This window comes from Engraulis encrasicolus, chromosome 24, assembly GCF_034702125.1.
Source record: "Engraulis encrasicolus isolate BLACKSEA-1 chromosome 24, IST_EnEncr_1.0, whole genome shotgun sequence".
Lineage (NCBI taxonomy): Eukaryota > Metazoa > Chordata > Actinopteri > Clupeiformes > Engraulidae > Engraulis > Engraulis encrasicolus.
Window position 1 is genome coordinate 36,036,715 of NC_085880.1, and position 24,500 is coordinate 36,061,214.

General features: G+C 42.4%; 1 protein-coding gene across 1 annotated transcript in view; it reads left to right on the plus strand.

The window, feature by feature from the left end:
- pcnx2 (pecanex 2) overlaps positions 1-24,500 on the plus strand; it is a 62,449-nt gene that overhangs the window by 10,031 nt on the left and 27,918 nt on the right. Inside the window, exons 9-28 of the mRNA XM_063191279.1 lie at positions 992-1,070; positions 1,663-1,798; positions 3,065-3,207; positions 4,482-4,635; positions 5,390-5,422; positions 5,564-5,735; positions 5,986-6,096; positions 6,315-6,406; positions 9,612-9,721; positions 10,915-11,023; positions 11,746-11,838; positions 12,417-12,567; positions 13,661-13,802; positions 15,087-15,264; positions 16,784-16,892; positions 17,790-17,919; positions 19,444-19,502; positions 20,084-20,299; positions 21,155-21,408; positions 23,906-24,139. Coding sequence (XP_063047349.1) covers positions 992-1,070; positions 1,663-1,798; positions 3,065-3,207; positions 4,482-4,635; positions 5,390-5,422; positions 5,564-5,735; positions 5,986-6,096; positions 6,315-6,406; positions 9,612-9,721; positions 10,915-11,023; positions 11,746-11,838; positions 12,417-12,567; positions 13,661-13,802; positions 15,087-15,264; positions 16,784-16,892; positions 17,790-17,919; positions 19,444-19,502; positions 20,084-20,299; positions 21,155-21,408; positions 23,906-24,139 — 2,705 coding nt within the window. The remainder of the gene's footprint in view (positions 1-991; positions 1,071-1,662; positions 1,799-3,064; positions 3,208-4,481; positions 4,636-5,389; positions 5,423-5,563; positions 5,736-5,985; positions 6,097-6,314; positions 6,407-9,611; positions 9,722-10,914; positions 11,024-11,745; positions 11,839-12,416; positions 12,568-13,660; positions 13,803-15,086; positions 15,265-16,783; positions 16,893-17,789; positions 17,920-19,443; positions 19,503-20,083; positions 20,300-21,154; positions 21,409-23,905; positions 24,140-24,500) is intronic.

The following is a 24,500-nucleotide window of genomic DNA, read 5'->3' on the forward strand; positions in this document are numbered from 1 at the left end:
TACTGAGAGTTACTGTATTTTAAACAGTAGGCCTACACCTTTCACTCCATCCACAGTATGTCACACATGGCCAGTAACAATGAGTTACTGTATTTTAAACAATAGGCCTACACCTTCCACATCGACCACAGTAAGTGACACATAGCCGGTAATACTGAGTTACTGTATTTTATACAGTAGGCTTACAATCTCGACACCGTTCACAGTAAGTCACACATAGCCAGTAATACTGAGAGTTACTGTATTTTAAACAGCAGGCCTACACCTTCCACATCGACCACAGTAAGTGACACATATCCGGTAATACTGAGTTACTGTATTTTATACTGTAGGCTTACAATCTCGACACCGTTCACAGTAAGTCACACATGGCCGGTAATAATGAGTTATTTTAAAAAGTAGGCCTACACCTTCCATACAGTCCACAGTAAGTCACACATAGCCGGTAATACTGAGTTACTGTATTTTAAACAGTAGGCTTACACCTTCCACTCCGTCCACAGTAAGTCACACATGGCCAGTAATAATGGGTTACTGTATTTTAAACAGTAGACCTAGAACTTCCACACCGACCACAGTAAGTCACACATAGCCGTTAATACTGAGTTACTGTATTTTATACTGTAGGCTTACAATCTCTACACCGTCCACAGTAAGTCACACATAGCAGGTGATAATGAGTTATTTTAAACAGTAGGCCTACACCTTCCACACGGTCCACAGTAAGTCACGCATGGCCGGTAATAATGAGTTATTTTAAACGGTAGGCCTACACCTTCCATATAGTCCACAGTAAGTCTGAGGAATATGTTTCATCGTAATTATTGATATTATATTTACCGTACATAATAATAAGGACTTGCGTAACAATAATGAGTTGGTAATGATGCATGAATAATGACTGGTGGTCATGGCTTTTTCACCTTTCATTTACTGATTCATATGTACTGTACCATATTACAAGACATCACTGAGGGTGATTTATTTTCAGGAGACAGACCCAGGAAGCTCTACAACGAGAGAGCCTTGAACTTACCCCTTGGAGCTGAGCTGATAACTGGCAACATGTGGTAATGTATTTGGAAATCACGCTTCTTCTTCAGTGGCTAGTTGGGGTTATACCAGTTTCAATACTCCGCTAAGTTCTGTACGTTAATTGTAGGAATGCAATGGGACGCTGTGTCCATGGTCCAATATGGTTTATAGTTTTTGGTCCACGTTTGTGGTTAAATTTCAGGCTCAGTTTTTTGTATTTCGATATTTGCAAGCAAGGCACAATATTAAATGTGAAATATAAAAGCACTGATTAAATCAGGAGGCCTCAGAGTGCTGATAGGCTTATGAGAAAATACAAAGGTTATGATTGGCTGCAGGCTGAGGGTTTTGGATTGAGTCTGTATTCTCTCGATACACCCAGCGCAATTCGCGTACAGATACAATCGGATACGGATTAAATTCCTGATTAATGTTGTAACTTCCCAGCTCTGCAATTCAGTTTTCAGTATTGATTGAATAGTAATTAAGTAATGGCAATTCGAGTAATGGCAGTTATAGACCAATAGCAATAATATTATTGTTAAATATATTATTAATAACTGTGTAGTAATTAGGAATCGCAGTATTGGTAATAGTAACTGTCGTTGCATGTTGTGTTTGCTTCAGTGATCTCCTGTCCACGTCCTCCAACTCGGAGTGCCAGGACGGTTTAGCAGGAGGACATGCTGACTGTCCATTCCAGCGGCGCATCGTCGCCGGCCACAGGCTGCGCCCAAGGAGAACACACCCAGAAATCTTCCAGGTGAAACGTCTCTTCAGCCACAAAGTTTGATTGGAATTGGGATTTGTTGTGGGAAAGACACAGTGTGTAATTTTCAAAATGTTATGTTTTTTTCATGTTATATTGGTCTTGTCTGACCACAGAGGGGTTTTGCAGTCAAAGATTTCTATGATGTGTTTGACCGGTAATTGGAAATGATGGACTTATATGTAGAGGATCAACCTCTTCATGTATGAAAAGTGTTTCATTTTCAAGCTATAGTATAATTAATAGAAATTGATGGTAGTAGTAAATATTCGTGAAGAACATTACATTAGTGAATGGGCAGCATAAATTCTGGATATCGCCCACTACAAAATACCTGTAGCCCCTTAATGCGCGCCGTACCTCCTGAGGCACGCTGTAATAGACATTGAAATGTAACTACCATAGCACTACAATACTATGACACAACACAGGCCCTTTAGTAATGCACCACGACTTGGTCATTACCATACTGGTAACAATGAATTTATAAAGCCGCGCCTTAATTAAATGATATAATGATGACCATTCTGATTTTCATCGCTAGTAGGGATGCAAACGATTAATCGACTTTAATCGATCAATGCGTTAATCGATCAATAAACATGAATCGCAATTAATCGACAATTCAACTGACAAGAGACCCAGGTGAAATGGGCATGTGAAGAGTGAGTGTGAACAGGGGTGTGAATAGTGGGAATATTTAAATCACCTTTGTATTAAAGAATTGAAATAGAATTAATTCATATGTGGTATTTTATCTCAATTTTTAATTAACATGTTTAGATTCTTTTTTCGTTTTTTTTTTTAGATTTTGGGGGGAAAACGCTGCTTATCAATTAATCGTAAGTCGATCGATAAGGCTATCAACTAATGATTAATGAATTAATCGATAATTTGCATCCCTAATCGCTAGATATTGAATGATGAAAACGGGACATGGTTCATGCATGTATCCTTACTAAAGCAGAGTATGCTGAAATGTCCATAAATTTGGGCTTGGGGAAAGAGAAATAGCCCATTATTAGTGCACTAATTATGTTCCTAAACTCTGACAGTGTGTCATAGTGTTCCTGCCTGTTAACAGAAAACTATTTATAAATTGCAAATAAATAAATAAAAGAATGAATGAAGAAATACATAAGAAGTATTAGATTGATAAAGTAATTATTTAATTAGAAAAATATTCTAAAATAAATGACTCAGTCTTGACTCAGCTTTGCGAAGCCATTCACTCATATTTCATTTGTGTATTTGGCACAGGAAGAAGATTCCCTGGATGAGTCATCAGACACATCAACACAAGAGAAACCATCTGGAAAGCTCTACTACAAGCTGAAGATCTTTCCAGGGAAGTGGATCAACATCCTATACGATCGGCTGGCATTACTCGCCCTGTTTGACAGGTGACTCCACGTGGCATAACTGCTGTGCTTTGGTATTTGTTATGAGGGTAACTTCATTGAACTGGCTGCTCTTTCTGGTCCCGTTAGGCTGTTATGGGGTGTCAGTCCTCTGTTTGGTCACACCCGGTCCTCTAGACCAGTGGTTCCCAACCTATGGGTCGGGACCCAACTTATGGGTCGCCAAAGATCCACAGAGGGTCGCGGAGCCCTCTTGAATTTAAGGGGTTTCATTTTAAATATATATAGCCCATGTTGAATAAATTACAAAGCATTTAACTAATATATGCATAGAAGCAACAAAATGTAAGCTAACATTAAACATTTATTCTATATTTGACCAAAGACAAATTGAGGAATAAAACAACTAAAATAAGTTTTTGCAGGAAACAGAGGGCAGCTTGTGACTCCCTCTCGTGCGGGCGCTCGGGCGGTTGGGTCACCAAAGTTAACAATAGTACAAAACATGGGTCCCTGAAGAAAAAGGTTGGGAACCACTGCTCTAGACCTCTCCTTAAAGGACCAGTTCAGACCAATTTCAACATGCAGTTGTAATGCTCACACTACCCTGGACTTGTCAGTACCTAAGATTTTTTTCTTTTTTTCTTCAGCCTTTTCCGAGATCTTGGTCATTGTAATGGGGACAGCGCTTTGTTTACATTTCAAAAAAACATTTTTAATTTATTCCCAAAAACATCCAAAAGGTTATACAACATCAGCCGACAACTAGCAAACAGCGGTACCTTTTGGGAAAATATTTTGAGTAGGCCTATGTTACATTTCTTTAAAATGTAAACAAACGCTGCCCCCATTAGAATAGCTTATATCTCAGCAAGGCCTGAGCCGAAAAATGTGGCATCACTGGGTACTGACAAGTAGCGTGACCAATACAATAGCATATTGAAATTGACTGAACTGATCCTTTAAGTGATTATACCTAGTCACAGGTGTAACTTGTCAGGATTCTTAAGCACGTCAAAAACCACGTCTCAGTACGGTTTGTTTCTGAGGGGTCTGGGTACGCTTTGGAGCATTCACATATTCACAAAAAAAAGAGTCACAGGTCTGAGTTTGCCTAAATGCCTGAAATGGACCAAGTGTGAAAATGCCCTTAGCGTAACTTCATTGAGTTCACCTGTGTTGCGTAAAGTTTTTTTTGTTCATTGCCACAATTTGCTGTTTTAAGTCTACAGTTCTTAGTTTTTTAATTAAAGAACATTTAAGATATTGTGGTGTTGATAACAGCATGCCATTATAGCTCAATGTCCCTGTTTCAGGAATCAAGATGTGGTGGAAAACATGGTGGCTGTGTTTCTGGCTTTCCTGGTGTCTTTCCTGGGATTCGTCTTGCTTAACCACGGTTGCTTCAAAGACATTTGGGTGTTCCAGTTCTGCCTTGTCATTGCGAGCTGTCACTATTCCCTTTTGAAGGTAAGATTCGTCTCAAGTTGTTTAGTGTGCTTTAAGTGTTGCAATTCCAACAGAAAAGAAGTTTGCTAAATATAATGTAATGCATTTTTTTAATTATTCAGCTCCCTTGGCCTATCATTAAAAAGAACACAAAGGGGATTTAAGTGTATAGACATTTTTCTTCCAATTTTACACAGTTTTTGTTTATGTTTGGCACCTTTTAATCGAGAGTGCGGTGGGATCCGGTTAAACACAAATTAATCAGCTCCCAAATGCAGTCATTAATAGGCGAACAAAGACCCTCCTGACCACTTCTATTTTCTAATGGCTGAAAATCCACACTTCCATAATCTGGACTGTCAACCTAGAGACATTATCGCAAAACAAACTTGCCATAACAAATATTGACGATATACATTCTACTAACTTACTACGTAACTCATTATTACGTTTTAATACACAGAGCTTTAACGCTGATATGCAGTAAAAAAAAATAATCACATAAAATCAGGTCAGGTTGCTAGCGTGATGAGTTCAGGCTCATTGCAATAGCAAAAGACTAACCTAGCTTGGCCTAGCTCTGGTGAAGGAAGGATTTAGGCCTGCTTGTGTCTCTCTTTCTCTCCGTTCCCAACACTCCTCATAAAATCCATGATGCTCACCGTGCCACTGCTGTATTAAAATGAATTACTATCACTTATTACCACTGGTAAATACTATTCGCTTAGTGAGTAACTGTCTTAGTACATTATTGCATCAATGTTTCATCTTGCAGAGCGTCCAACCTGATGCCGCTTCACCAACCCATGTAAGTGAATGGAAAACAATATATTCTCAATGCCACATTCATAACTTCACAATAACCATGCAATTCTCATTGACTAAATTCTAATTTTGAATAAAGCCCAGTAAATTAATTGCAGTAGTAAGCTTGATTATTTGTTTTTAGGGGCACAATCAACTCGTTGCCTACAGTCGAGCGGCGTACTTCTGCATTTTCTGTGGCCTTATTTGGATCTTGGAGCTGATACTACAGCAGTCGGACCTGCCTGTGTCCCGCGTGTATGGCATGAACATTGTCTTGTCTGATGCCCTCCGTTTTGTCCGAGACGTTTTAGTCGGTACGTGCAGCTACGGTCCTTGATCATTCTTTCAACTTACTGTATCAATGTCTTGTGTATTCTGTCTTTATGTATGTATACTACTGGACAGCTTAATATCCCCTCTGGATTAAGAAATGATACTCTACTCTACCGTGCTCTACTGTACTCTACTCTACTCCACTCTACTCTACTCTACCAGCCATGTTGTTTTGCCAACTTTAAAATAATTCATATTAAATTATATTGATTGATTTTTCTGTGTTTACAGGATTCACACACTGTTTCCCATTCACGTTCCTGCTCGGCCTTCTTCCGCAGATAAATACATTTGTCATATACTTCCTGGAGCAGATCGATATTCATTTCTTTGGAGGGACAGGTTGGTTTCAATTGCATGTCCAGTCCACTCGATGTACAGTAGACAGGAATAGTCAGAGATTCTGGTCAGACCAAATTGATCAATATTTGACTTTGTTCTTGTCTACAATGTAGCCTGCTGTAAATAGCCAGGAAAATAAAGAGAAGGCATTGAATGAGAAAGTGTGCCCAAACCTTTGACTTATACTGTATATAACAATTGTGTGTCTTGTGGGACAGCTGCCACTGGGCTGGTGTCGGCGGTGTACAGCATCACCAGGAGTCTGATGGCTGTCGTGTTACTCTATGGTTTCTGCCTCGGAGCGCTGAAGGTGAGCTATATTTAACCCATTACAACACAGTGTTGTACATTTGTTGTGACCTGAATGGCAATTACCAAGTCGTAGTGCATTATTAAAGGCCCTGTGTTATGTCATAGTGCTGTAGTGCTGTGGTAATTAATTTTTAAATGACTATTACAGCGTGCCACTGGTGGAACGGCATGCATTGTGGGGCTACAGGCATCAAGTCATCAATGAATGTTGTTTGCTAGTCCATATACTATTACATTGGCTTCTAATTGCCCGAATTGTATCAAACCTGACATGCAAACTCTACATCCTGAAATACAAGTTCTGCAGACTGTACCTGCCACATGCAAGCTGCACATTGTATCTGTATACTGTATATATGGCATCCAAATTCCAGACATGTATAAAGTACTGGAGAAAAGTAGTGGAGTAGAAGTACCAGTATCATCTTGTCAAATGACTTGAGTAAAAGTCAAAAGTAACCTTTCCTTACCTTACTCAAGTAGAAGGACAAAAGTATTCAAAATGTGTTGTACTTAAGTAAAGCAAGTAGAAGTATTGCAAGTTTTGCTACTTGAGTAAAAAGTAGAAGTAGAAGTAAAAGTACTGCATTTAAAAAAAAAATGGGGGAAATGTTTTTTCAGGTTCAAAGGAGAATTTTTGAATGCCAGAAGCTCTGTGGGCTTGGGCAGGCAGAGCAGACACTTCATACGAAATGAATTCTCTTTTTGTCCCTCAAAGGAGAACATTGAATCTAAATAGGGCCAGGGATGGCAGCCGTCATCCTCCTCCTCCTCGCCGCAATGTGAGGTGGTTGGTGTCGTTGATGTTGATGGCGATACCCAGAGCCATCTAATATCAGAGTTACGCCACTCCCATAGACCTCTATGGACCAATCTTTCCACAGCAATGGCGGCTCTCCTGGAGCCTCACGGAGCGTTAACATGGAAATCCCCATTGACTTTAGTTCTATTAGAAGTTACTTAGTTCCAGGAGGTGGCGGTAGAACACAGAAAATGTGGTAAAGGTAATGTAATTTGTTTGTACTTAATCTTTGTTTGGTATGTGATGGTTCTGTGTTAGTTTCCAACGAACAGAAGTTTACTGTTAAGAAACATTTGAATCTACGCGAATCACATCACCAACCGACTTCCTGGTCCCCGGTTTGCGCAACTCTGTTATTAGATGGCTCTGGCGATACCTCGTCTACCTCATCCATCTTGCCAACATGCCAGTGTCAATGACAACTGAGCGTCACTGACCGCGCCAAAAGACATGCGCGAGAATGCGATCTGCTTTTATTTCCCTACCATTGCATCGCCCACTGACCGTGAACACGTTCCATCATATCTGGTGATGACAGAGCCATCTAGCGCTCGGGCATAGAAACGAGTAACGAAAGCAGCACATGAAAAATATATCGGAGTAAAAGTATTAATTTCATCAGAAAAATGTAGTGCAGTAAAAGTACAAGTATGAGGAAAAAAAATATTACTCAAAAAAGTACAGATACTGCAGTTTAGTACTTAAGTACAGTACTTCGTTACTTTTACTTCGTTACTATACATCTCTGCCAAATTCCAGACACTGTATCTGTACGGTCATGTAAACTGTGTCTATGTTGACGTGCACTGTGTAGTGAGCATCATATTCAAGCATCTAGTGCTAGTCATTCGATTTTCACAGCAGTACCGTTGATGCTAAATCAGAAGTGATTGGAATCAAATGGCATCACGGTTGTTTTTTTTTAACTTAAAATAGACTTGTTCTGATTTGAAGAACTGACCTACTTTATGTGAACTGCTTGTCCATCTCTGTCAAGAACTAAAGCGGACATGAAAACTTACCACAAAAAAGCACTACAGAAACCCTTATAAATCAGCCCCCTCGTTGTGTTTGAAAAGCTTGGTGGAATATCAAGGAACTGCTGTGATGAATGAAAAAAGACGGCAGTTAATGCCAAAATTAGAAATAATGTCGTTGAGCCAAGCATGCATTTGAATGTGGCAGATGCCTCTTCACACACAGAAAAATGCAAGTATTACTGTGTACATTTGTCTCAATGCCAGTACCTTTTTTTCAGAACAGTGATGTACCTTCTTGTATTAGAAACGCTTTACTTTACAGTACAGTAATTACTGTGTACTTTCTGTGTAACAACAGGGTAACAGAAAGACGTTACATGGTATTTGATGGGTAAAGGGGGAACATAACAAAGTAAATACCATGTTATACACATATCTCAAGAATTACTATGAAACTACTGGGTATTTTCTAACCATCTAATCATCGAACGTCTGTCTGTTGCCTTGTTGTTACCCAATTAATGGCATTTACTTTGTAATTACTCCATTTTTACCCTTTAGATACTATGTAATTTATCTCTGTTACCCTGTTGTTACCCAGACAGTACACAGTAATTACATAGGGTAACTGCACCGTAAAGTAAAGCGTTACCAAAGATCTCTCTGGTTCCCCTTTAGGGGGAAGGAGAAGGTACGTACACAATACAGTACTCTGCAAAAAGGTACTGACGGTGTGATAAACTTTGGCACACATACTGTAATTATTATGTAAATAGGTCTGTGTGCAGTGGGTTTTGTTTAGCTACAAAATGACTCTGACATTTGTTATCTAAAGCAGTGATTTTCAAACTGTGGGCCGGGGCCCACTGGTGGGCCCTGAGGGTGTTCCAAGTGGGCCTTGAAATATCAAATAGTATTTCTGAGTGTATTGCTTGTTGACTATATATTTCAGTTTTATTCTTTATTGGGCCAGAGGTGGGCCCTGAACATTTGTGAACATTTCAAGTGGGCCCCAATTTGGAAACGTTTGGGAACCCCTGATCTAAAGGTTTCACTCTAAACTGGGGTGGTGAACACGCTCTTCACTCATATACTCTATTATTTAACAAACAACAGCACAGAGGAAGACCCCACTAAGGATCAAAATTCTTGCTTTGTGCAGAGCTAGTGTATCTCTCTCAGCGCTACATGCTTCAGTTGGCAGGCACCGGGGGGTGCATTTCTCCAAACCATAGTTGCTAACTTCATTAGCTACTTTGTTGTTTGTATTGCAATTTCCCATTGACAACTACCCAAGTTGCTGACTAGCTAGCAACTACACTTTCGCGAAACGCACCCCTGAATTGTTGCTATTGTGGATGTGTTGCTATTGTGGATGCCCAACTTTCAAATTGCGACCTGTGGTGTCTGTGGTTTCTCAGGAGCCGTGGGATGAGCAGCACATCCCAGCCCTGTTCTCTGGCTTCTGTGGTCTGCTCGTGGTCTTCTCCTATCACCTCAGCAGACAAAGCAGTGACCCCTCCGTGCTCATGTAAGACACATCATTACAGTACATTGCATTTCATTCGGCAGATGTTTATTAACCAAAAGCGACTTACAATCAAGGACATAATCATAGTCAACAACATTAGTAGATACTAAGTGCACAGAACATATACAGAACTAGAAGCACTCAGAGAGCGCAGACCTCCGCCAAGGAAGCTGCTTGATACATTTGACCATGTTACACCCTAAGTCTTTCTGCCTTGTTTTTGTGCTGTTCCCGCAATTCAATTTCTGGTCACTAGGGGGCGTCTGGATAGCGAAGAATCTTTTGAAAAGTCCTGGTTCCGGATCACCACCAGAATTTTATCACTTTAATTCCTTGGGTCATTATCAACAAACCCACAAAGTTTCGTCCAAAAATTCTGATTAATTTTTGAGTTATGCTGCAGACAAACAGACAGACAAACAAACAAACAGACAGACAAACCAACGCGACCGAAAACATTACCTCCTTGGCGGAGGTAACAACAAGTGCAGGTGCTAAGTAAGGTTAGGTTATCAGCAGCACAGCATATTGTGAAAACGTAAATCCTTTGTGGTGTAGTAGTCGAATTTTGTAGCCCTCTGCTCTGACAAACAGGCTTACGTTTCGATTACATAACTTTTCCGAACACACAACTTCGTCTGAGTGATATCTAATAGACATGGTAGGTGCTAAATTTCCTGTGTCTAGTGATCTGACAACAAAATACTGTACCTGTAGATGACTTAATTTGTATTCATAATTGTAGAGATTGTTTCTGTTGGTCATCAGCTATTTCTCTGGGATATCACTTTTGTACCTGGTTATGTGTAAATCACATGATGAATTCATAATTTAGTCCACACACTACACAAATACCTCTGAAATCTGTGTCCTGATAGATTGATGGATTGTTTATGGACATCGCATCAGCTTCCCCTTTACAGGAGCACTTCCTGTTCTTCCTGTTCTCAAATAATGAATGTATCCTAATCCTGTCACTTCCTGACTTAGGCTTCATGCCGAAACGCGTCAAAGTGTTTACATCATGTTATGCCCATTAAAATAAAGCCATTTTAACTACAAAGAAGATGAATGCCTTGGTATTCTACAGCGTTTAAAACCAAAGAGCCAAAAGAGCACCATCCTTACAATTAAGTACTAGTGATTCCAGGCAATTCTCCAACTGGAATTGATTCTATGTATTGCTTTTGCAGGTCTCTAATCAGGTCCAAGCTGGTCCATGTCCTGGGTGGGAATGAGGCAGAGGACGAGGCCAGCTCTGAGAACACAGACCCCCTGCCAGACAAGCTGCGAGACTCAGTGGTAAACTACAAGCTGTAGCCCATCACTATCACACGCTTTTGTAACTCCGCAAGCAGCTGCTGCTGATCCTGGGTCAGATTCGAACGACAGGAAGCTGCAGCTAAGTATCATCTGTAGTGCTACTGAATAATAACCCATTGTGGTTAAGAGGAAACAGATCAAAAGGAGCTTTTCCACTACCCGTTTTCCACACGGCATGACTCAGCCGCCGGTAATTGCTTTTCGATTAGCTAAGTACGGCACATTTTTCGACTGTGCCGAAGTGAAACAGACAGACTTCTCAATGTAAAATAGCTCAGCGCTGCTGATACTGTATGAGTCTTCAGTAGGGAGGTTTACTAATGTTCCATGCCACACTCTGCTAGTTGGCATCGATTACACTCACCTCCCTAAACCTCACTCCCATCCGGGTCACGGCACCAGGTTGACTGAGGTGTTCCCGTGCAGTCCGCCCCTCGGGTCTTGAACTCGCCAAATCCTCGACAACGCATCAGTTCGGGTATGGGAGGCACAGCACTATACCGCTGAGCTAAAGGAGCAGTCCCATTGCTCATCGCTACCGATACTGTTTGAGGCTTCGGGAGAGAGGTTTACTAACGTTCCATGCCACACCTCTGCTAGGTGGCCTCCGTTACAGATGGACTGAATAAAAAAGTAAATTTCACTTTGAGATGATTGTCTACCATGATGACAACATGCGATGCTCTTGTCTTTTTTGACAGAAAGAAATCATCATATCGGACTTGTTCGTGTGCACGCTGGCATCAGTGCTGACCTTTGCCATCACTGCCAGCACTGTTTTCCTGTCCCTCAGGGTAAGTGTTTGGAGACGCCAAGCAACTTGAATTCTTAAATAAGGATTAAATGCATGAGCAGAATGAGGTAGAAAAATAACTGTTAAGTGCTACCAAGTTTGGTGTCAAATAAATGTGCTGTCAAATCGAGTTTATGACTGGGAAATGCCTGCAATATTGACAGTTAACAAGCTGCGGTATCATGCCTTTAGATATTTCCACTTAATCACAGCTACATGCCATGCTGTGCAAATTATATTAATTATATTCAGTAGCTGCCATTGATGTGAATTTATGTAGATGCCGTTCGTTATGAAGTCAAGTACCTCTTAGATGTTTTGATGAAATAAATACTGTAATTAGACACGTAATAACTATGCCTACAGTATGCTATTCATCTCTACTCTCCCTGATGCTATACCAGTGCAAACAAGCAATTGTATAACTGTGTGTGTGTGTGTGTGTGTGTGTGTGTGTGTGTGTGTGTGTGTGTGTGTGTGTGTGTGTGTGTGTGTGTGTGTGTGTGTGTGTGTGTGTGTGTGTGTGTGTGTGTGTATTTCTATTCCTATGTCTATGTCTATGCCCTACGTTCTCCCCAGCCCTTCGTGACCATCGTGCTGTATGCTCTGGCTGGAGTGGTTGGCTTCGTGACCCACTACCTCATCCCCCAGCTGAGGAAGCACCACCCCTGGCTGTGGATCGCTCATCCTGTGCTCAAGAGCCGGGAGTACTCCCAGTTTGAGCCTCGAGGTTAGTGTGTAGTAGCCTGGGCGAAAAGCCGACTGTTGTCTCCTATCGATCAGTCTGGCAAAAGCCGTGAGGAATCTGTCTCCGTGGACGGTGGGAGATGGTCTGATCATACTCTATCATTTAAATTCATTGGAGTTACAAACTCAAATTAAAACCCATAGTGTGCCTGTTACGTTATAGCGTCGCAAAAGCATACAAATAACAAAACGAAAGTGTGAATATAGTTACCTTAACCAATTAGTAACGGAGCTCGTGGGTGAGTTCTACATCATCACTCTCAACTGTTTGCTGATTGGCTAAACACTGAGAGAACCGAGCTCAAGGCTTTTGCCTGACGATGTGCGGAGCCAAAATCTTTGGGTGGAGTACATGGATGGCGTCGGCAGGCTAAGTGTGTAGTATAGTGCACCACCTCTTCTCTGTCTGTACTGGTGGACGATTCACTTTGGCAACTTTGGCAGCATAAAAGGATGCCAAATCTGTTGTACCCATTTTGCTGAAGAGGATCCAATAGGGCCAAGACGTTGCTTTTTTGTGTAAAAACACAAAAGACACTCAAGAAGTGGTCCTGCAGACGTTGCATATTATTGTGTATATTAGTGTTGTTGGTCCTGCACCTGAGCAGCCTGGTGGGATGTGGACAGTTCTAATAAAATCCAATTTACAAAAAAGCCTGATTTTAGTTGAGCCAACTTGAACATGTTAAGCAATCTGCTGCAAAGATTCATAGTTTTTGACACAGAAGAGAATTTCCTGTTGACTGAACTTAAAATCACATGTTCCTTAAAATATTGTTCAAAGACCACTCCCTTCTGCAAATTATAGTAATATAGCTTTTACTTCACAGAATGATAGGCCTACTACAAAGTAGTGAAGCACAGTATTACAGTAAGATCAGCTTTTTAAGGTACCAAAATACGTCTGCGTAATAAAAGCTAATAAAAGTCATCTATGCATGGCATACATAGCAATTGCATTGCATTGCGACTATTTGCACCTGTAACATCAGTTTGTGTTTGGTCAGGACTCATCACAGTGCTGTATTATCTGTGATGGAGGTGGTCTCAGACCTAAGTATGTGGTTGGCTTTCAGAGGACGCCCATCTGATGTGGTACGAGCGACTGTACATCGGACTGCTCTCCTTCGAGAAGTACGTTGTCTACCCTGCAATCGTGCTCAGTGCCCTGACTAATGACGGCTTCGCTCTCAGTCATCACAAGAGACTGGGCATCCAGTAAGTGGAAACTTCCCTTATTCTATTTTTTTTTCACACCAGGGTTTTATTCCAGACAGAAGGGCTAGTCACTTATCCAGGTGTTAACTCTGAGCCACTGGTAACTGTTGTAATAGCAGAGGTCTTTGGTTTTGTTTCAATGGAAGGATAAATCTGCAAGTGTCTTGTATTAAGCTATGTTTACACCAAGAGCGACCTTCGCTACCGACGGAAGTCACTATTTCTGTAGGGAGGGTCGCCGGATAAAGGGAGCATAGAGCTTGAAAGTGACGTCACTTCCCCCGATTTCATGGGACATCAACAGGGTTTTTAGCCGAAAATCGTAGCATATAATCCAATGGCGGTATTACAATGATATTTCGATCCCCTTCGAGTTGTGCTACGAGCTCCACATGTTGTTTCTGATATTTTTGTTTAATTTTTCGTACGAACCCCCAAACTTTTTAGAAAGCTGTGTTTCTACCACATTTTTCACGCAGACGGCCTCGAAACAAAACATTGATACTTCTGCATGAAAAATCTTTATCCAGCATATAAAACAGCATAAACAGCATATTTGTAGCCCATCGCATATAATGATTGAGATCAGAAGATATTTACTCGCTACCATGTTGTTAGATGGTCAGCTTAGGTCCCGTGAAATGCGGAACTAAGGGGCGGGACTTTCAAGCTCTATAGCGAATATGCCGGGAGCAAAGCGTCCTGTGCGACCAGAGCGAATTTCAGCGATTAAAATCAAATATATCTAATATACAGTATATCTAATCTAATATTATGGGAATGAGCTATGAGATGATTTGTCAAAAATCAATTAGAATGTTCATATCTCTGAATGTCCCAGGCCAGAGCCATTATGTGATTAGCTAAATCAAACATGTCATTGTCACATCCAGAGTGAATATAGTGAATTCATGGCGAAACTTCTACAGCGACCTCGGCTTCTCAGATAGCGTAGGTCGTTTCTGGTGTATACACAACTTTAGATTTATAACTCAGCTGGGTTAGCAACTTAAGTCCTTTTTGGAATATGCCCTTAGAGTATGATATTGTTTCATGATGCTATTATTATGGTTCTTTGATAGAAATAATGGATTACAATGACTGACTTTTAGATATAGCTGTTGTTACTGCCTAGCTATGCTCTCCCCCCCAGCCCCTATCCCTTTTCTCCTCCCCTCCTCTCTCTCTCTCGTGTGATGCTGTGTCACCTGTGTGCTATGTGCTTCCTGGTTGGCCTTGCCTCAGCATCTGAGTGTCTCAGGCGTCTTGTGTGTCTCGCTCCAGCTTTGATGTCTTGTTGATGACAGTTGCTGGGATGAAGCTCCTCCGCACTTGCTTCTGCAATCCCAGCTACCAGTTCCTTACCCTCGTCTTCACAGTGGTCTTCTTCGAGTTCGACTGCAGCAAGGCGTCCGAGACCTTCCTGCTCAACTTCTTCCTCATGACCATCATCTTCCACAAGGTCCGTTTCCTCACCACTACTAGACATGGGTGTAGTGGGCGCTGTACGCGGGGGTATGCAGTCCACCCACTTCTCCTCAAGTGAGATTTAAAAACAAATCTTCTGCCCATGTTTGAATACAAAAAGGAATGATCACATAGCAGTACTGTATTGCAGGTGATTGACCAAACAGATGAAAATGGAGAAGCAATGACGGTAGATTAAGGACAGTTGGGGGGCTTGACATGATAAGTTCCCTAATTATTTGATGACGTTAAAAAACGGGTACCCCCACTTTAAAAATCCCCACTACACCACTGCTACTAGACAGTTATTAGATCATTCAATAATTCTAGCCTGGCTATCGTCAGCCATAATCACTTAGTCTGGGAAACATCTACTGTATTTTAACATTTCTAACATTTCTTCCTCATCATGACCATCATCTTCCACAAGGTCCGTTTCCTTACTACTACTAGACACATACTAACTTACTAGATCATTCATGACTACTAGCCTGGTTATCGCCAGCCATAATCACTGGTCAGATTTAGTCTGGGAACCATCTATTTATTTTTTAAAACTTCGACTACAGCAGGGCATCCGAGACCTTCCTGCTCAATTTCTTCCTCATGACCATCATCCTCCACAAAGTGAAAGCGTGAAAGCCCATTGGGAAACTCCCAACTCCCATTGTCATTGTGACACAGCACTCCACAGCACACAAGTGAACACTGCACACTGCACACAACGAAATTGCATTTATGCCTCACCCGTGCAAGGGGGCAGCCCTCAGTGGCGCCCCATGGGGAGCAGTGCGGTGGGACGGTACCATGCTCAGGGTACCTCAGTCATGGAGGAGGATGGGGGAGAGCACTGGTTGATTACTCCCCCCACCAACCTGGCGGGTCGGGAGTCGAACCGGCAACCTCTGGGATGCAAGTCTGACGCCCTAACCGCTCACCCATGACTGCCCAAGGTCCGTTTCTGAACTGCTACTACGTAGACACTATACTAGATCATTCATGACTACTAGCCTGGATATTGCCAGCCATAATCACTGGTCAGATTTAGTCTGGGAACCATCTATTTATTTTTTTCATCTTCTTCCTCATGGACTATCATTTTCCACAAGGTCCATTTCCTCACTACTAGTAGACACGTGGGTGTATGTGTGTGTGTGTGTGTGTGTGTGTGTGTGTGTGTGTGTGTGTGTGTGTGTGTGTGTGTGTGTCTGTGTCTGTGTGTGTGCCTGTGTGTGTGTGTGTGTGTGTGTGTGTCTGTGTGCCTGTGTGCCTGTGTGCCTGTATCTGTGCCTTTGTGGGTACTTCTGCCTCTGTATGCACTATGCTCACATATTTGCATTGTGTGTACGGCACGGTACTTCTGTTTTTGTAAAACAACTTCAGTCAGAGAACACGTTTTCTGCTGATACGGTGTGTACAGTGTACAGTGTGTATAGTAGACATGTTGAAATGTGTTTGGAGTTCCAGTTGACTCACTGCAGGACTTGTGTGTGTGTGTGTGTTTCTGCCCTCAGCTCTGGGACCTGCTCCATAAGCTCCACTTCATCATGGTCTACATCGCGCCGTGGCAGATCGCATGGGGAAGTGCTTTTCACGCCTTCGCTCAGCCTTTTGCAGTGCCTCGTATCCTTCATTATGAAAGTCCAACTGGGAAACTCCAACTCCCGTTGTCATTGTGGCACAGCACTCCACAGCACACTAGTGCTCACTGTACACAACGAAATTGCATTTTTATCCCCACCCGTATAAGGGGGCAGCCTCCAATGGAGCCCCAAGGGAGCAGTGCGGCGAGACGGTACCTTGCTCAGGGTACCTCAGTCATGGAGAATGATAGGGAAGAGCACTGGTTAATTACTCCCTCCACCAACCTGGCAGGTCAGGAGGTGAACCCGCTGCCTTTGGGCTACAATATGACTTAACCCATTTATGTATAAGGCACCTGCAAAAAAAAGGGTGCAGAATGCCTTAGCGCTTATTAAGAAAAGCTGCCCTCAGCCTATAAAAACCTAAATATCTCAGCTTCTGAAGCACACAAAAATATGCACTAAGTTGCATTTAAACGCTAAGACTCTCATCTATCATTTGAATGTGTTCATTCATCTCAAACAAACAGATATTTTTATTAAAGTTGTCTCAAATCTCATGAGCCTGAATGTTGCGTAATGCAGCTCCAGGTGCCTGGGCCAATGTTGCGCAACACAACATCAGGCATCAATGGGTTGACTGTCAGTTTCACTCTGAAATTATTTACAAACTAGCTCTGTTTATATCCATAGAGCAGTGTTTGTGAATGTCCAGGGACTGCATTTCTCTACAGCGTCGTTGCTAGTGCAATTTCTCATTGGCAACCTACTAACTAAGTTGCCAAGTGGTTAGCAACAACGCATTCAAGAAATGGGGTCCAGATTGTTCAAATGTATGTGTTTTATCATGTTGTGTGAGCGTCTTCATTCAATGATGGAAACGAATATAAAATACAGACTGGCATGTTGTTGTTCCCTGACGACTACGCCACCGCAGACTCTGCCATGCTGCTGTTGCAGACGCTGCTCACCACCCTCTTCTACACGCCCCTCAGCCCCTTCCTGGGCAGCGCCATCTTCATCACCTCATACCCACGACCCATCAAGTTCTGGGAGAGGAATTACAAGTAAGAACACTCTTGCTCTTTCTTTATTATAATAAGAGAATTTAACAGGAAATGAGGGGAGCGAGAGATATGAGTGAGTGTTGGGAACCTTACTGCTTGAAGCAACACATACAACAGATTTCAGCCCATCTGAAACTGAACACTCTGAGAGGATTTTAAGAGGGAAAAGGCTGCTAATTTTTCAATAGCCCAAATTGAATCAAAATTGAGCCCATAGCTTTTGAAGACCATGGATTCCATGACATCTAAAACTATACAAATGTACGTGACAAATGTAGCATCGAACCCGTATAGAAATGGTTTCCTAGCGATACACTGTTTTTCCTGAAATCAGATTTAAGTAAAAAGTGTGACAACCCACCCCAGTCTCCCCTACAACTTGGTCCACCCACTGGACAGTTATCATGCAAAGAAAAAGTCTGCAATGGACAGACTCACAGACCTGTGTATGGACAGACAACTGAAGGACAGTACTGCTGGTACGCTACCGCTTGTCGCTTGCCTTGGTTATATTAGTTCTTCTGCTTTCAGGCTGATGCAGGGGTAGTAAATAATCAATGGGCTGCTGATGATATCAGAATATTTGCTCGACTCTAGCAGCCAGAAGCTGGGGGCACTTGAACCAACTGCCAGTTTTTCAACATTTTAGTTTTAGAATGTTAGATTATGTTGTTAGAGTACTTCTTAGAGTACTTGCCTGCATTATTAGCTACCGTAGAGGATGCAGGGAATGGAGTCATTGGTCCTCTGAGTCATGTTTATTTGTTTAACAGAGGCCCATTTCTGATTTTCCTCTGTCATCAAGGCCATCATGACATATGCCTGCTTGTGGTCTCATTGTTATTTCAGCCCTGTCAGGAGGAGCTGGATGTCAGTCAGTAACCCAGCAATTGATGATGTAAATACAAATGTTGAAAAAATTAACATTTGTTTATTTTTCAAGTAGGTTCAAGTTGTGGAAAAACTTTTCGTCTTTGTTGTGCTGTGCTGTGCTTAAACGTAACCCAAGTAGGCGTCTGCACCTTCCGTCTAGAAAGTTGTTTCACTTGGTGGGTCAACTCAAAGAGCCTAGAACTACTAAGTGGGGAAATTAAATGTGTAGTACACAATGGCTGATCAAACAAATGCCGTACATATGTTTATTTCAGGTCGAAATAATTACAGAACATCTGCGGACCTAAGCTGTATTGATAACGGTTTCACGACTACTAGCCAATTCTCAGTGTCTGCTGTTGTGCTTACTCCCCAGCCGCCGTGTTTTTTTCCCATGCTCAGCTGACTTGTCCAGTTTTGGCAACGAGATGCGACCGCAGTACAGTAGTCATGAGTTATTGATGAGGCTCTTTCGAGAGCGAAACGCTTATCGCACAGAACGGCAGAGCAGAGCGAGCCCCCAATAAAACCACTGCTGTGCTGACTCACTGTGGCCCAGATTGCCTTACTCTTTACTGGCCACTGTTGTGAAAACAGCCTCAAACAAATGACTGTAATTGCATGGGCCATTTGTTGTTGTCTTGTCCACAGCACCAAACGCATAGACAATTCCAACAGCAGACTGGTCTCTCAGGTGGACAAGGAAACAGGTAATCAGTCAATCTAACGATCTAAGTATCAATATTTCTTTGTAAAAATGTAGAATACATGAGTTGAACTACGTACGCACTGAATTATTTGCGTCTCAGGCAGTGTCTAACTGTGTCTCCCTGCGTGTTTCTTGCTCTGTATGCATTTTTCAGATAAACGGCCTGTGTTTATGCATAATTTATCTACAATCCATTTTCTCTAACTCTTGCCAGTAATAGTAAAGACAAAGCAAATACAGTATCAGCAAATAGTTTAAAAAAAGAAAACGGTTTCTAAAAAATAATAATATTAAAGTAGAGGGCTGGGATACAGTGGGAATTTGAATGGGAATTTGTTTTGTTATTGAGATGATGATTATTATGTTTTTTGTTTTTGCTTTTGTTATTTGTATTTTGTTTTTGTGTGTGTGCCTTGGGTTTGGGGTGGGTTTGAGGGGTTGTGATGTCTTGTAAATTATAAAAGTTCAATAAAGAAATGTTTGGGAAAAAAAATAGAAAAGAAAATGGTTACTTCAAAGAAAATAAACCCAAAGCATTCCAAATCTCATACATAGTATCTTGTTGTTTTTTTCTCCTCTGAGGCTGTGACGATAACAACCTGAACTCCATCTTCTACGAGTACCTGACGCGCTCGCTGCAGCACTCGCTGTGCGGCGACCTGATGCTGGGTCGCTGGGGCAACTACAGCTCTGGCGACTGCTTCATCCTGGCCTCCGACTACCTCAACGCCTTCGTGCACCTCATCGAGATCGGCAACGGCCTCGTCACCTTCCAGCTGCGCGGCCTGGAGTTCAGGGGTGAGCTTCTGTTCGGTAGCACTTTTCTTGACACGGGCGTCATAAGTATGACATAACAGTGTCGTAACATGGTCATAATGCAGTCATGCATGTGTCATGAACATTATGTCAATGTCATGAACATTTTATGATTTTGTTATTAACTGAAGCAAAGACGGGCGCAAAAGTGTCAACTTTTCATCATAAAACGTTTATGACATTGACATTATGTTTAGTGTGACACTATTATGACACTGTTATGTCATATGTATGACGCCGGCGTCAAGTTAAGTGTAACCTTCTGTTCTTTCACCTGCTGTGACACAGCAACTCACAACACACAGTGCTCACGGCACACAACGAAATTGCAATTTGCTTCTCCTACTCCAGGGGTGGGGAACCCTTTTCATGCGAGGGGCCACTTCAAAGTTTATAAAGTCCTCCAAGGGCGGTACTATGAACACAAACCAGGATTTCCCCCTGGACTGTACTACACTGCATCTGTATTGATGGTGGCCACCTTTACAACAGACCCCACCTTCTCTAGATCCCTTGCCAATTTATGTGCCCCCCTGAAAAAATAATGGCCCCACCTCGGCCCCCCTGGTAAATTTGGTCTAGAACCGGGGGCGCTGTGGTGCAGCACACTAAGCCCCCCACATTCGGGCTTGCATGCCCATGGGGACCCTGGTTCGAGTCCGGCTGGGGTCATTTCCCAATCCTCCCCCATCTCTCTCTCCCATTCACTTCCTGTCAGCATCTCATACTGTCCTGTCAATAAAGGCAAAAAAGCCCCTAAAAATATATTTTTTAAAAAAGAAAGAAAAATTTGGTCTAGAACCACCCCTGGTCTTATATATAGATCTGTGCCCGCAGGCACGTACTGCCAGCAGCGCGAGGTGGAGGCCATCACGGAGGGAGTGGAGGAGGACGAGGCGTGCTGCTGCTGCGAGCCGGGCCACCTGCCCCACGTGCTGTCCTGCAACGCGGCCTTCAGCCTGCGCTGGCTGGCCTGGGAGGTCACCACCACCAAGTACCTGCTGGAGGGCTACAGCATCAGCGAGAACAACGCCGCCACCATGCTGCAGGTGTACGACCTGCGCAAGCTGCTCATCACCTACTACCTGAAGGTGCGTAGAGTCAAGTCAAGTCAACTTGTCTTCATAATATACACAGGTCCTACAAAGACATGGACATGCACAGGACTGACATTTAACAAGACATACATTAAAGTCCAAGACAACACCGCCACCATGCTGCAGGTGTACGACTCTGCGCAAGCTGCTCATCACCTACTATCTGAAGGTACGAGGAACGCACGGTGTTCCGTACAGCGCCACCTCGCAGAATGGTGTTTCCGCAGTTAAAACAAAGCTATTCAGTGTGATGACAACCATCACACTTATTGTATGGCTCATGTGAAAGAGGAGGTTGTCATCTTCAGAATAAGACCAAATTGACTTACTGTGGAACATTGTGGTCAATGTATGGGTTGATTATTTGAGCGAAGTGCAGGTTAGCCCAGAACGGCTAGTTTCCGTCGGCCTGAACAAATAGTAACAGTATTCGGTACACCCTGATTTATGGTTTTCATGTAATTATAATGTTGGTGTGTTTGTTTATTGTTAAACTATCCCTTCAAGACAGAGTTTGAATGACTACAACACGGTAAAGATAACTCTGAGGATAGCATGGCCTGCTAGCTGCAATGTAGCTTATTACAACCTCTGGAGTCAAGTTTTTTTCCCCCCTACAAACTATGATTCAAGCGAAAGGGAGTTTTTCCTCACCCCTGATGCCACCAGGGGCCGCACCTGAGCGCCCAATCTCTGTGCGACTATCTATGACTTGTGCTAGGCCCAGCCCCTATGGACCTTACGCATCTAAGAATCCTGGTCCTAACCTACGTTGACCTTATGACTCTACAATCTCTATCTATCTCTTCTTCCTCTGCCTTCCTGCTATTTCTGCCTCTCCTCTATACCTCTCCTTTTAAATCCATCTCTAACAATTATGTTTTTTTCCCATTTGTTAAGCACTTTGAGTTACATGCCTTGTATGACACAGTGCTATACAAATACAATTATTATTATTATTATTATTATTATAAGTCAAATGATCTGAAATTCCTATGCACAGCCGCAATGTCCAGGTGCTGGTGAAGTGCAGTCATCAGTAATCCAAGGAAAACAAAGAGAATCACTGCACGCTGGTGGACTTAATTTTGCAGATTTTTTATTTGGTGAACAAGGCGTTGCGGACAAAGCAAAAGCGAAACCCGTTGTTCACTGAATAAAAAAAGCAGCAAAATTACGTCCACCAGTGTGCATAGAGTCAAGTCAAGTTAACGTTATTGTCGGTTCATATCCACAGGTCATACAAGGAAATTGAAATTGCGTTTCTCTCTGTCTCATACAAAGACATGGACATGCACAGGACTGACATTTAAAAAGACATACCGGTACATTAAAGTGCAAGACAGGACGACCAATAATAATGTAACAAGTAAGAAGTAAGAGTCCCTTGCCATTTGCAGTACCTGGAGTAGGGTGCGTCAAACGCCCGAACTTTTGAAAATCCTGCCCTGCTGTTGCAATATTGTTACCTCCGCCAAGTTGGTTATTTTCGGTCGCATTGGTTTGTCTGTCTGTTTGTCTGTCTGTCTGTCAGCAGAATAACTCAAAAAGTTATGAATAGATTTTGATGAAGGTGGAGATAGGAAGATGGTGGGTTGCGAAGAAGCCAGTCGGGAACAGAGAACTTTTAAAAGGCGGCATATTTGAAACTGACCAATGGAGAGTTGATTAACGAGGAGAGTTGATTAGCTGGTCTAGAGCACCTGAGGCAAATCGAAAGCGGGTAGCTCTTGACTACCATGGCATGGCAAGAGCTAACGCTGACACTAGATTCAACCCATGGCCCTTGTTACAAAGTGGCTGTTACACAGATAGCAAGGATCAAGTCGTAATGCACTACTATAAGCACTGTGTAATGTCATATTTGTGTAGTACTATGGTAGTAAAGACTTTTCAACTGCATTTACAGCTTTCCACTTGTGGGACAGAGTGCATTATGGGATTACGTTTTTTTCTCATTAATTTCAAAAATAGTCTAGTAGAGTAAGATGCATCAAGGTACTTTTCGGGGACCCATGTGACGTCAGGTGAACCTCCCTTTAGGAGCCTTCTTTAAGAGTCTTAAAGGTTGAGAATAGATGGAGTTTCTTAGCGCTGTAGATGGTGGTAGGGCACATTTTATGCAAGCTGCCACCAAATTCCAAGGAAAGAGAAGAAGAAGGAGGGGACAACGCCCCCTTAGGACAGTGTTTCCCAACCTTTTTTGTCTTGCATACCCCCTCAGCCTTATTGTCATGCCATGAGTACCCCCTAACTCATACTGTATATCTTCCTGTATCCCAATGCGACTATATTCTATACAATTGTTATCAATACACTTTTTCCACGTACCCCCTGTAGTGTGCTCGCGTACCCCTAGTGGTACATGTACCCCTGGTTGGGAACCACTGCCTTAGGAGACCGAACTTGAGCACACTCCTTTGCATTGGGTGGGCAGACTTTGACTCATCTTACTTACGTATCTTACTTAATATCTCTCCTCCCCCCACAGAGCATCATCTACTTCCTGGTCCACTCCCCCAAGCTGCAGACGTGGCTGAAGGATGCGGTGATGATGGAGGCGCTGCTGCCCTACACCAAGTGGCACCACATCGAGCGCGACCCGGCCGTCTTCAGCGTGAAGATCGATGAGGACTACGTCCACTGCCTCCAGGGCGTCACCAGGGCCAGCTTCTGCAACGTCTACCTGGAGTGGATACAGTTCTGCGCCGGCAAGCGGGAAGAGGTGAGTCAAGAGGAATTGCTGGTCCTTTTTTTTGTATCTGAACCTTGCTTAGTTTAGCATTTACTGTATTTCTCTTCTCTGATTGGCTGATGGGGTGACAATTAAGTTTGTTGAAGTGTTCACTGTTTTTCTTTTAATTAAAAAAAATAATAATCATAAAAGATGTTATAAAACAAAATGGAGAAATTATGTGAAAAAAAAATACAAACAAAAACATTGCCCATGTGCCTTTCTGGGGTCAAACGAAGGGCGAAGGTCAAAGTGCATACAGTGGTAAACAAGAGCAATTAGACAAGAAAGATAATTGAATTGAATTGAATTGAATTGAATTGAATTGAATTTAATTTAATTTAATTGAATT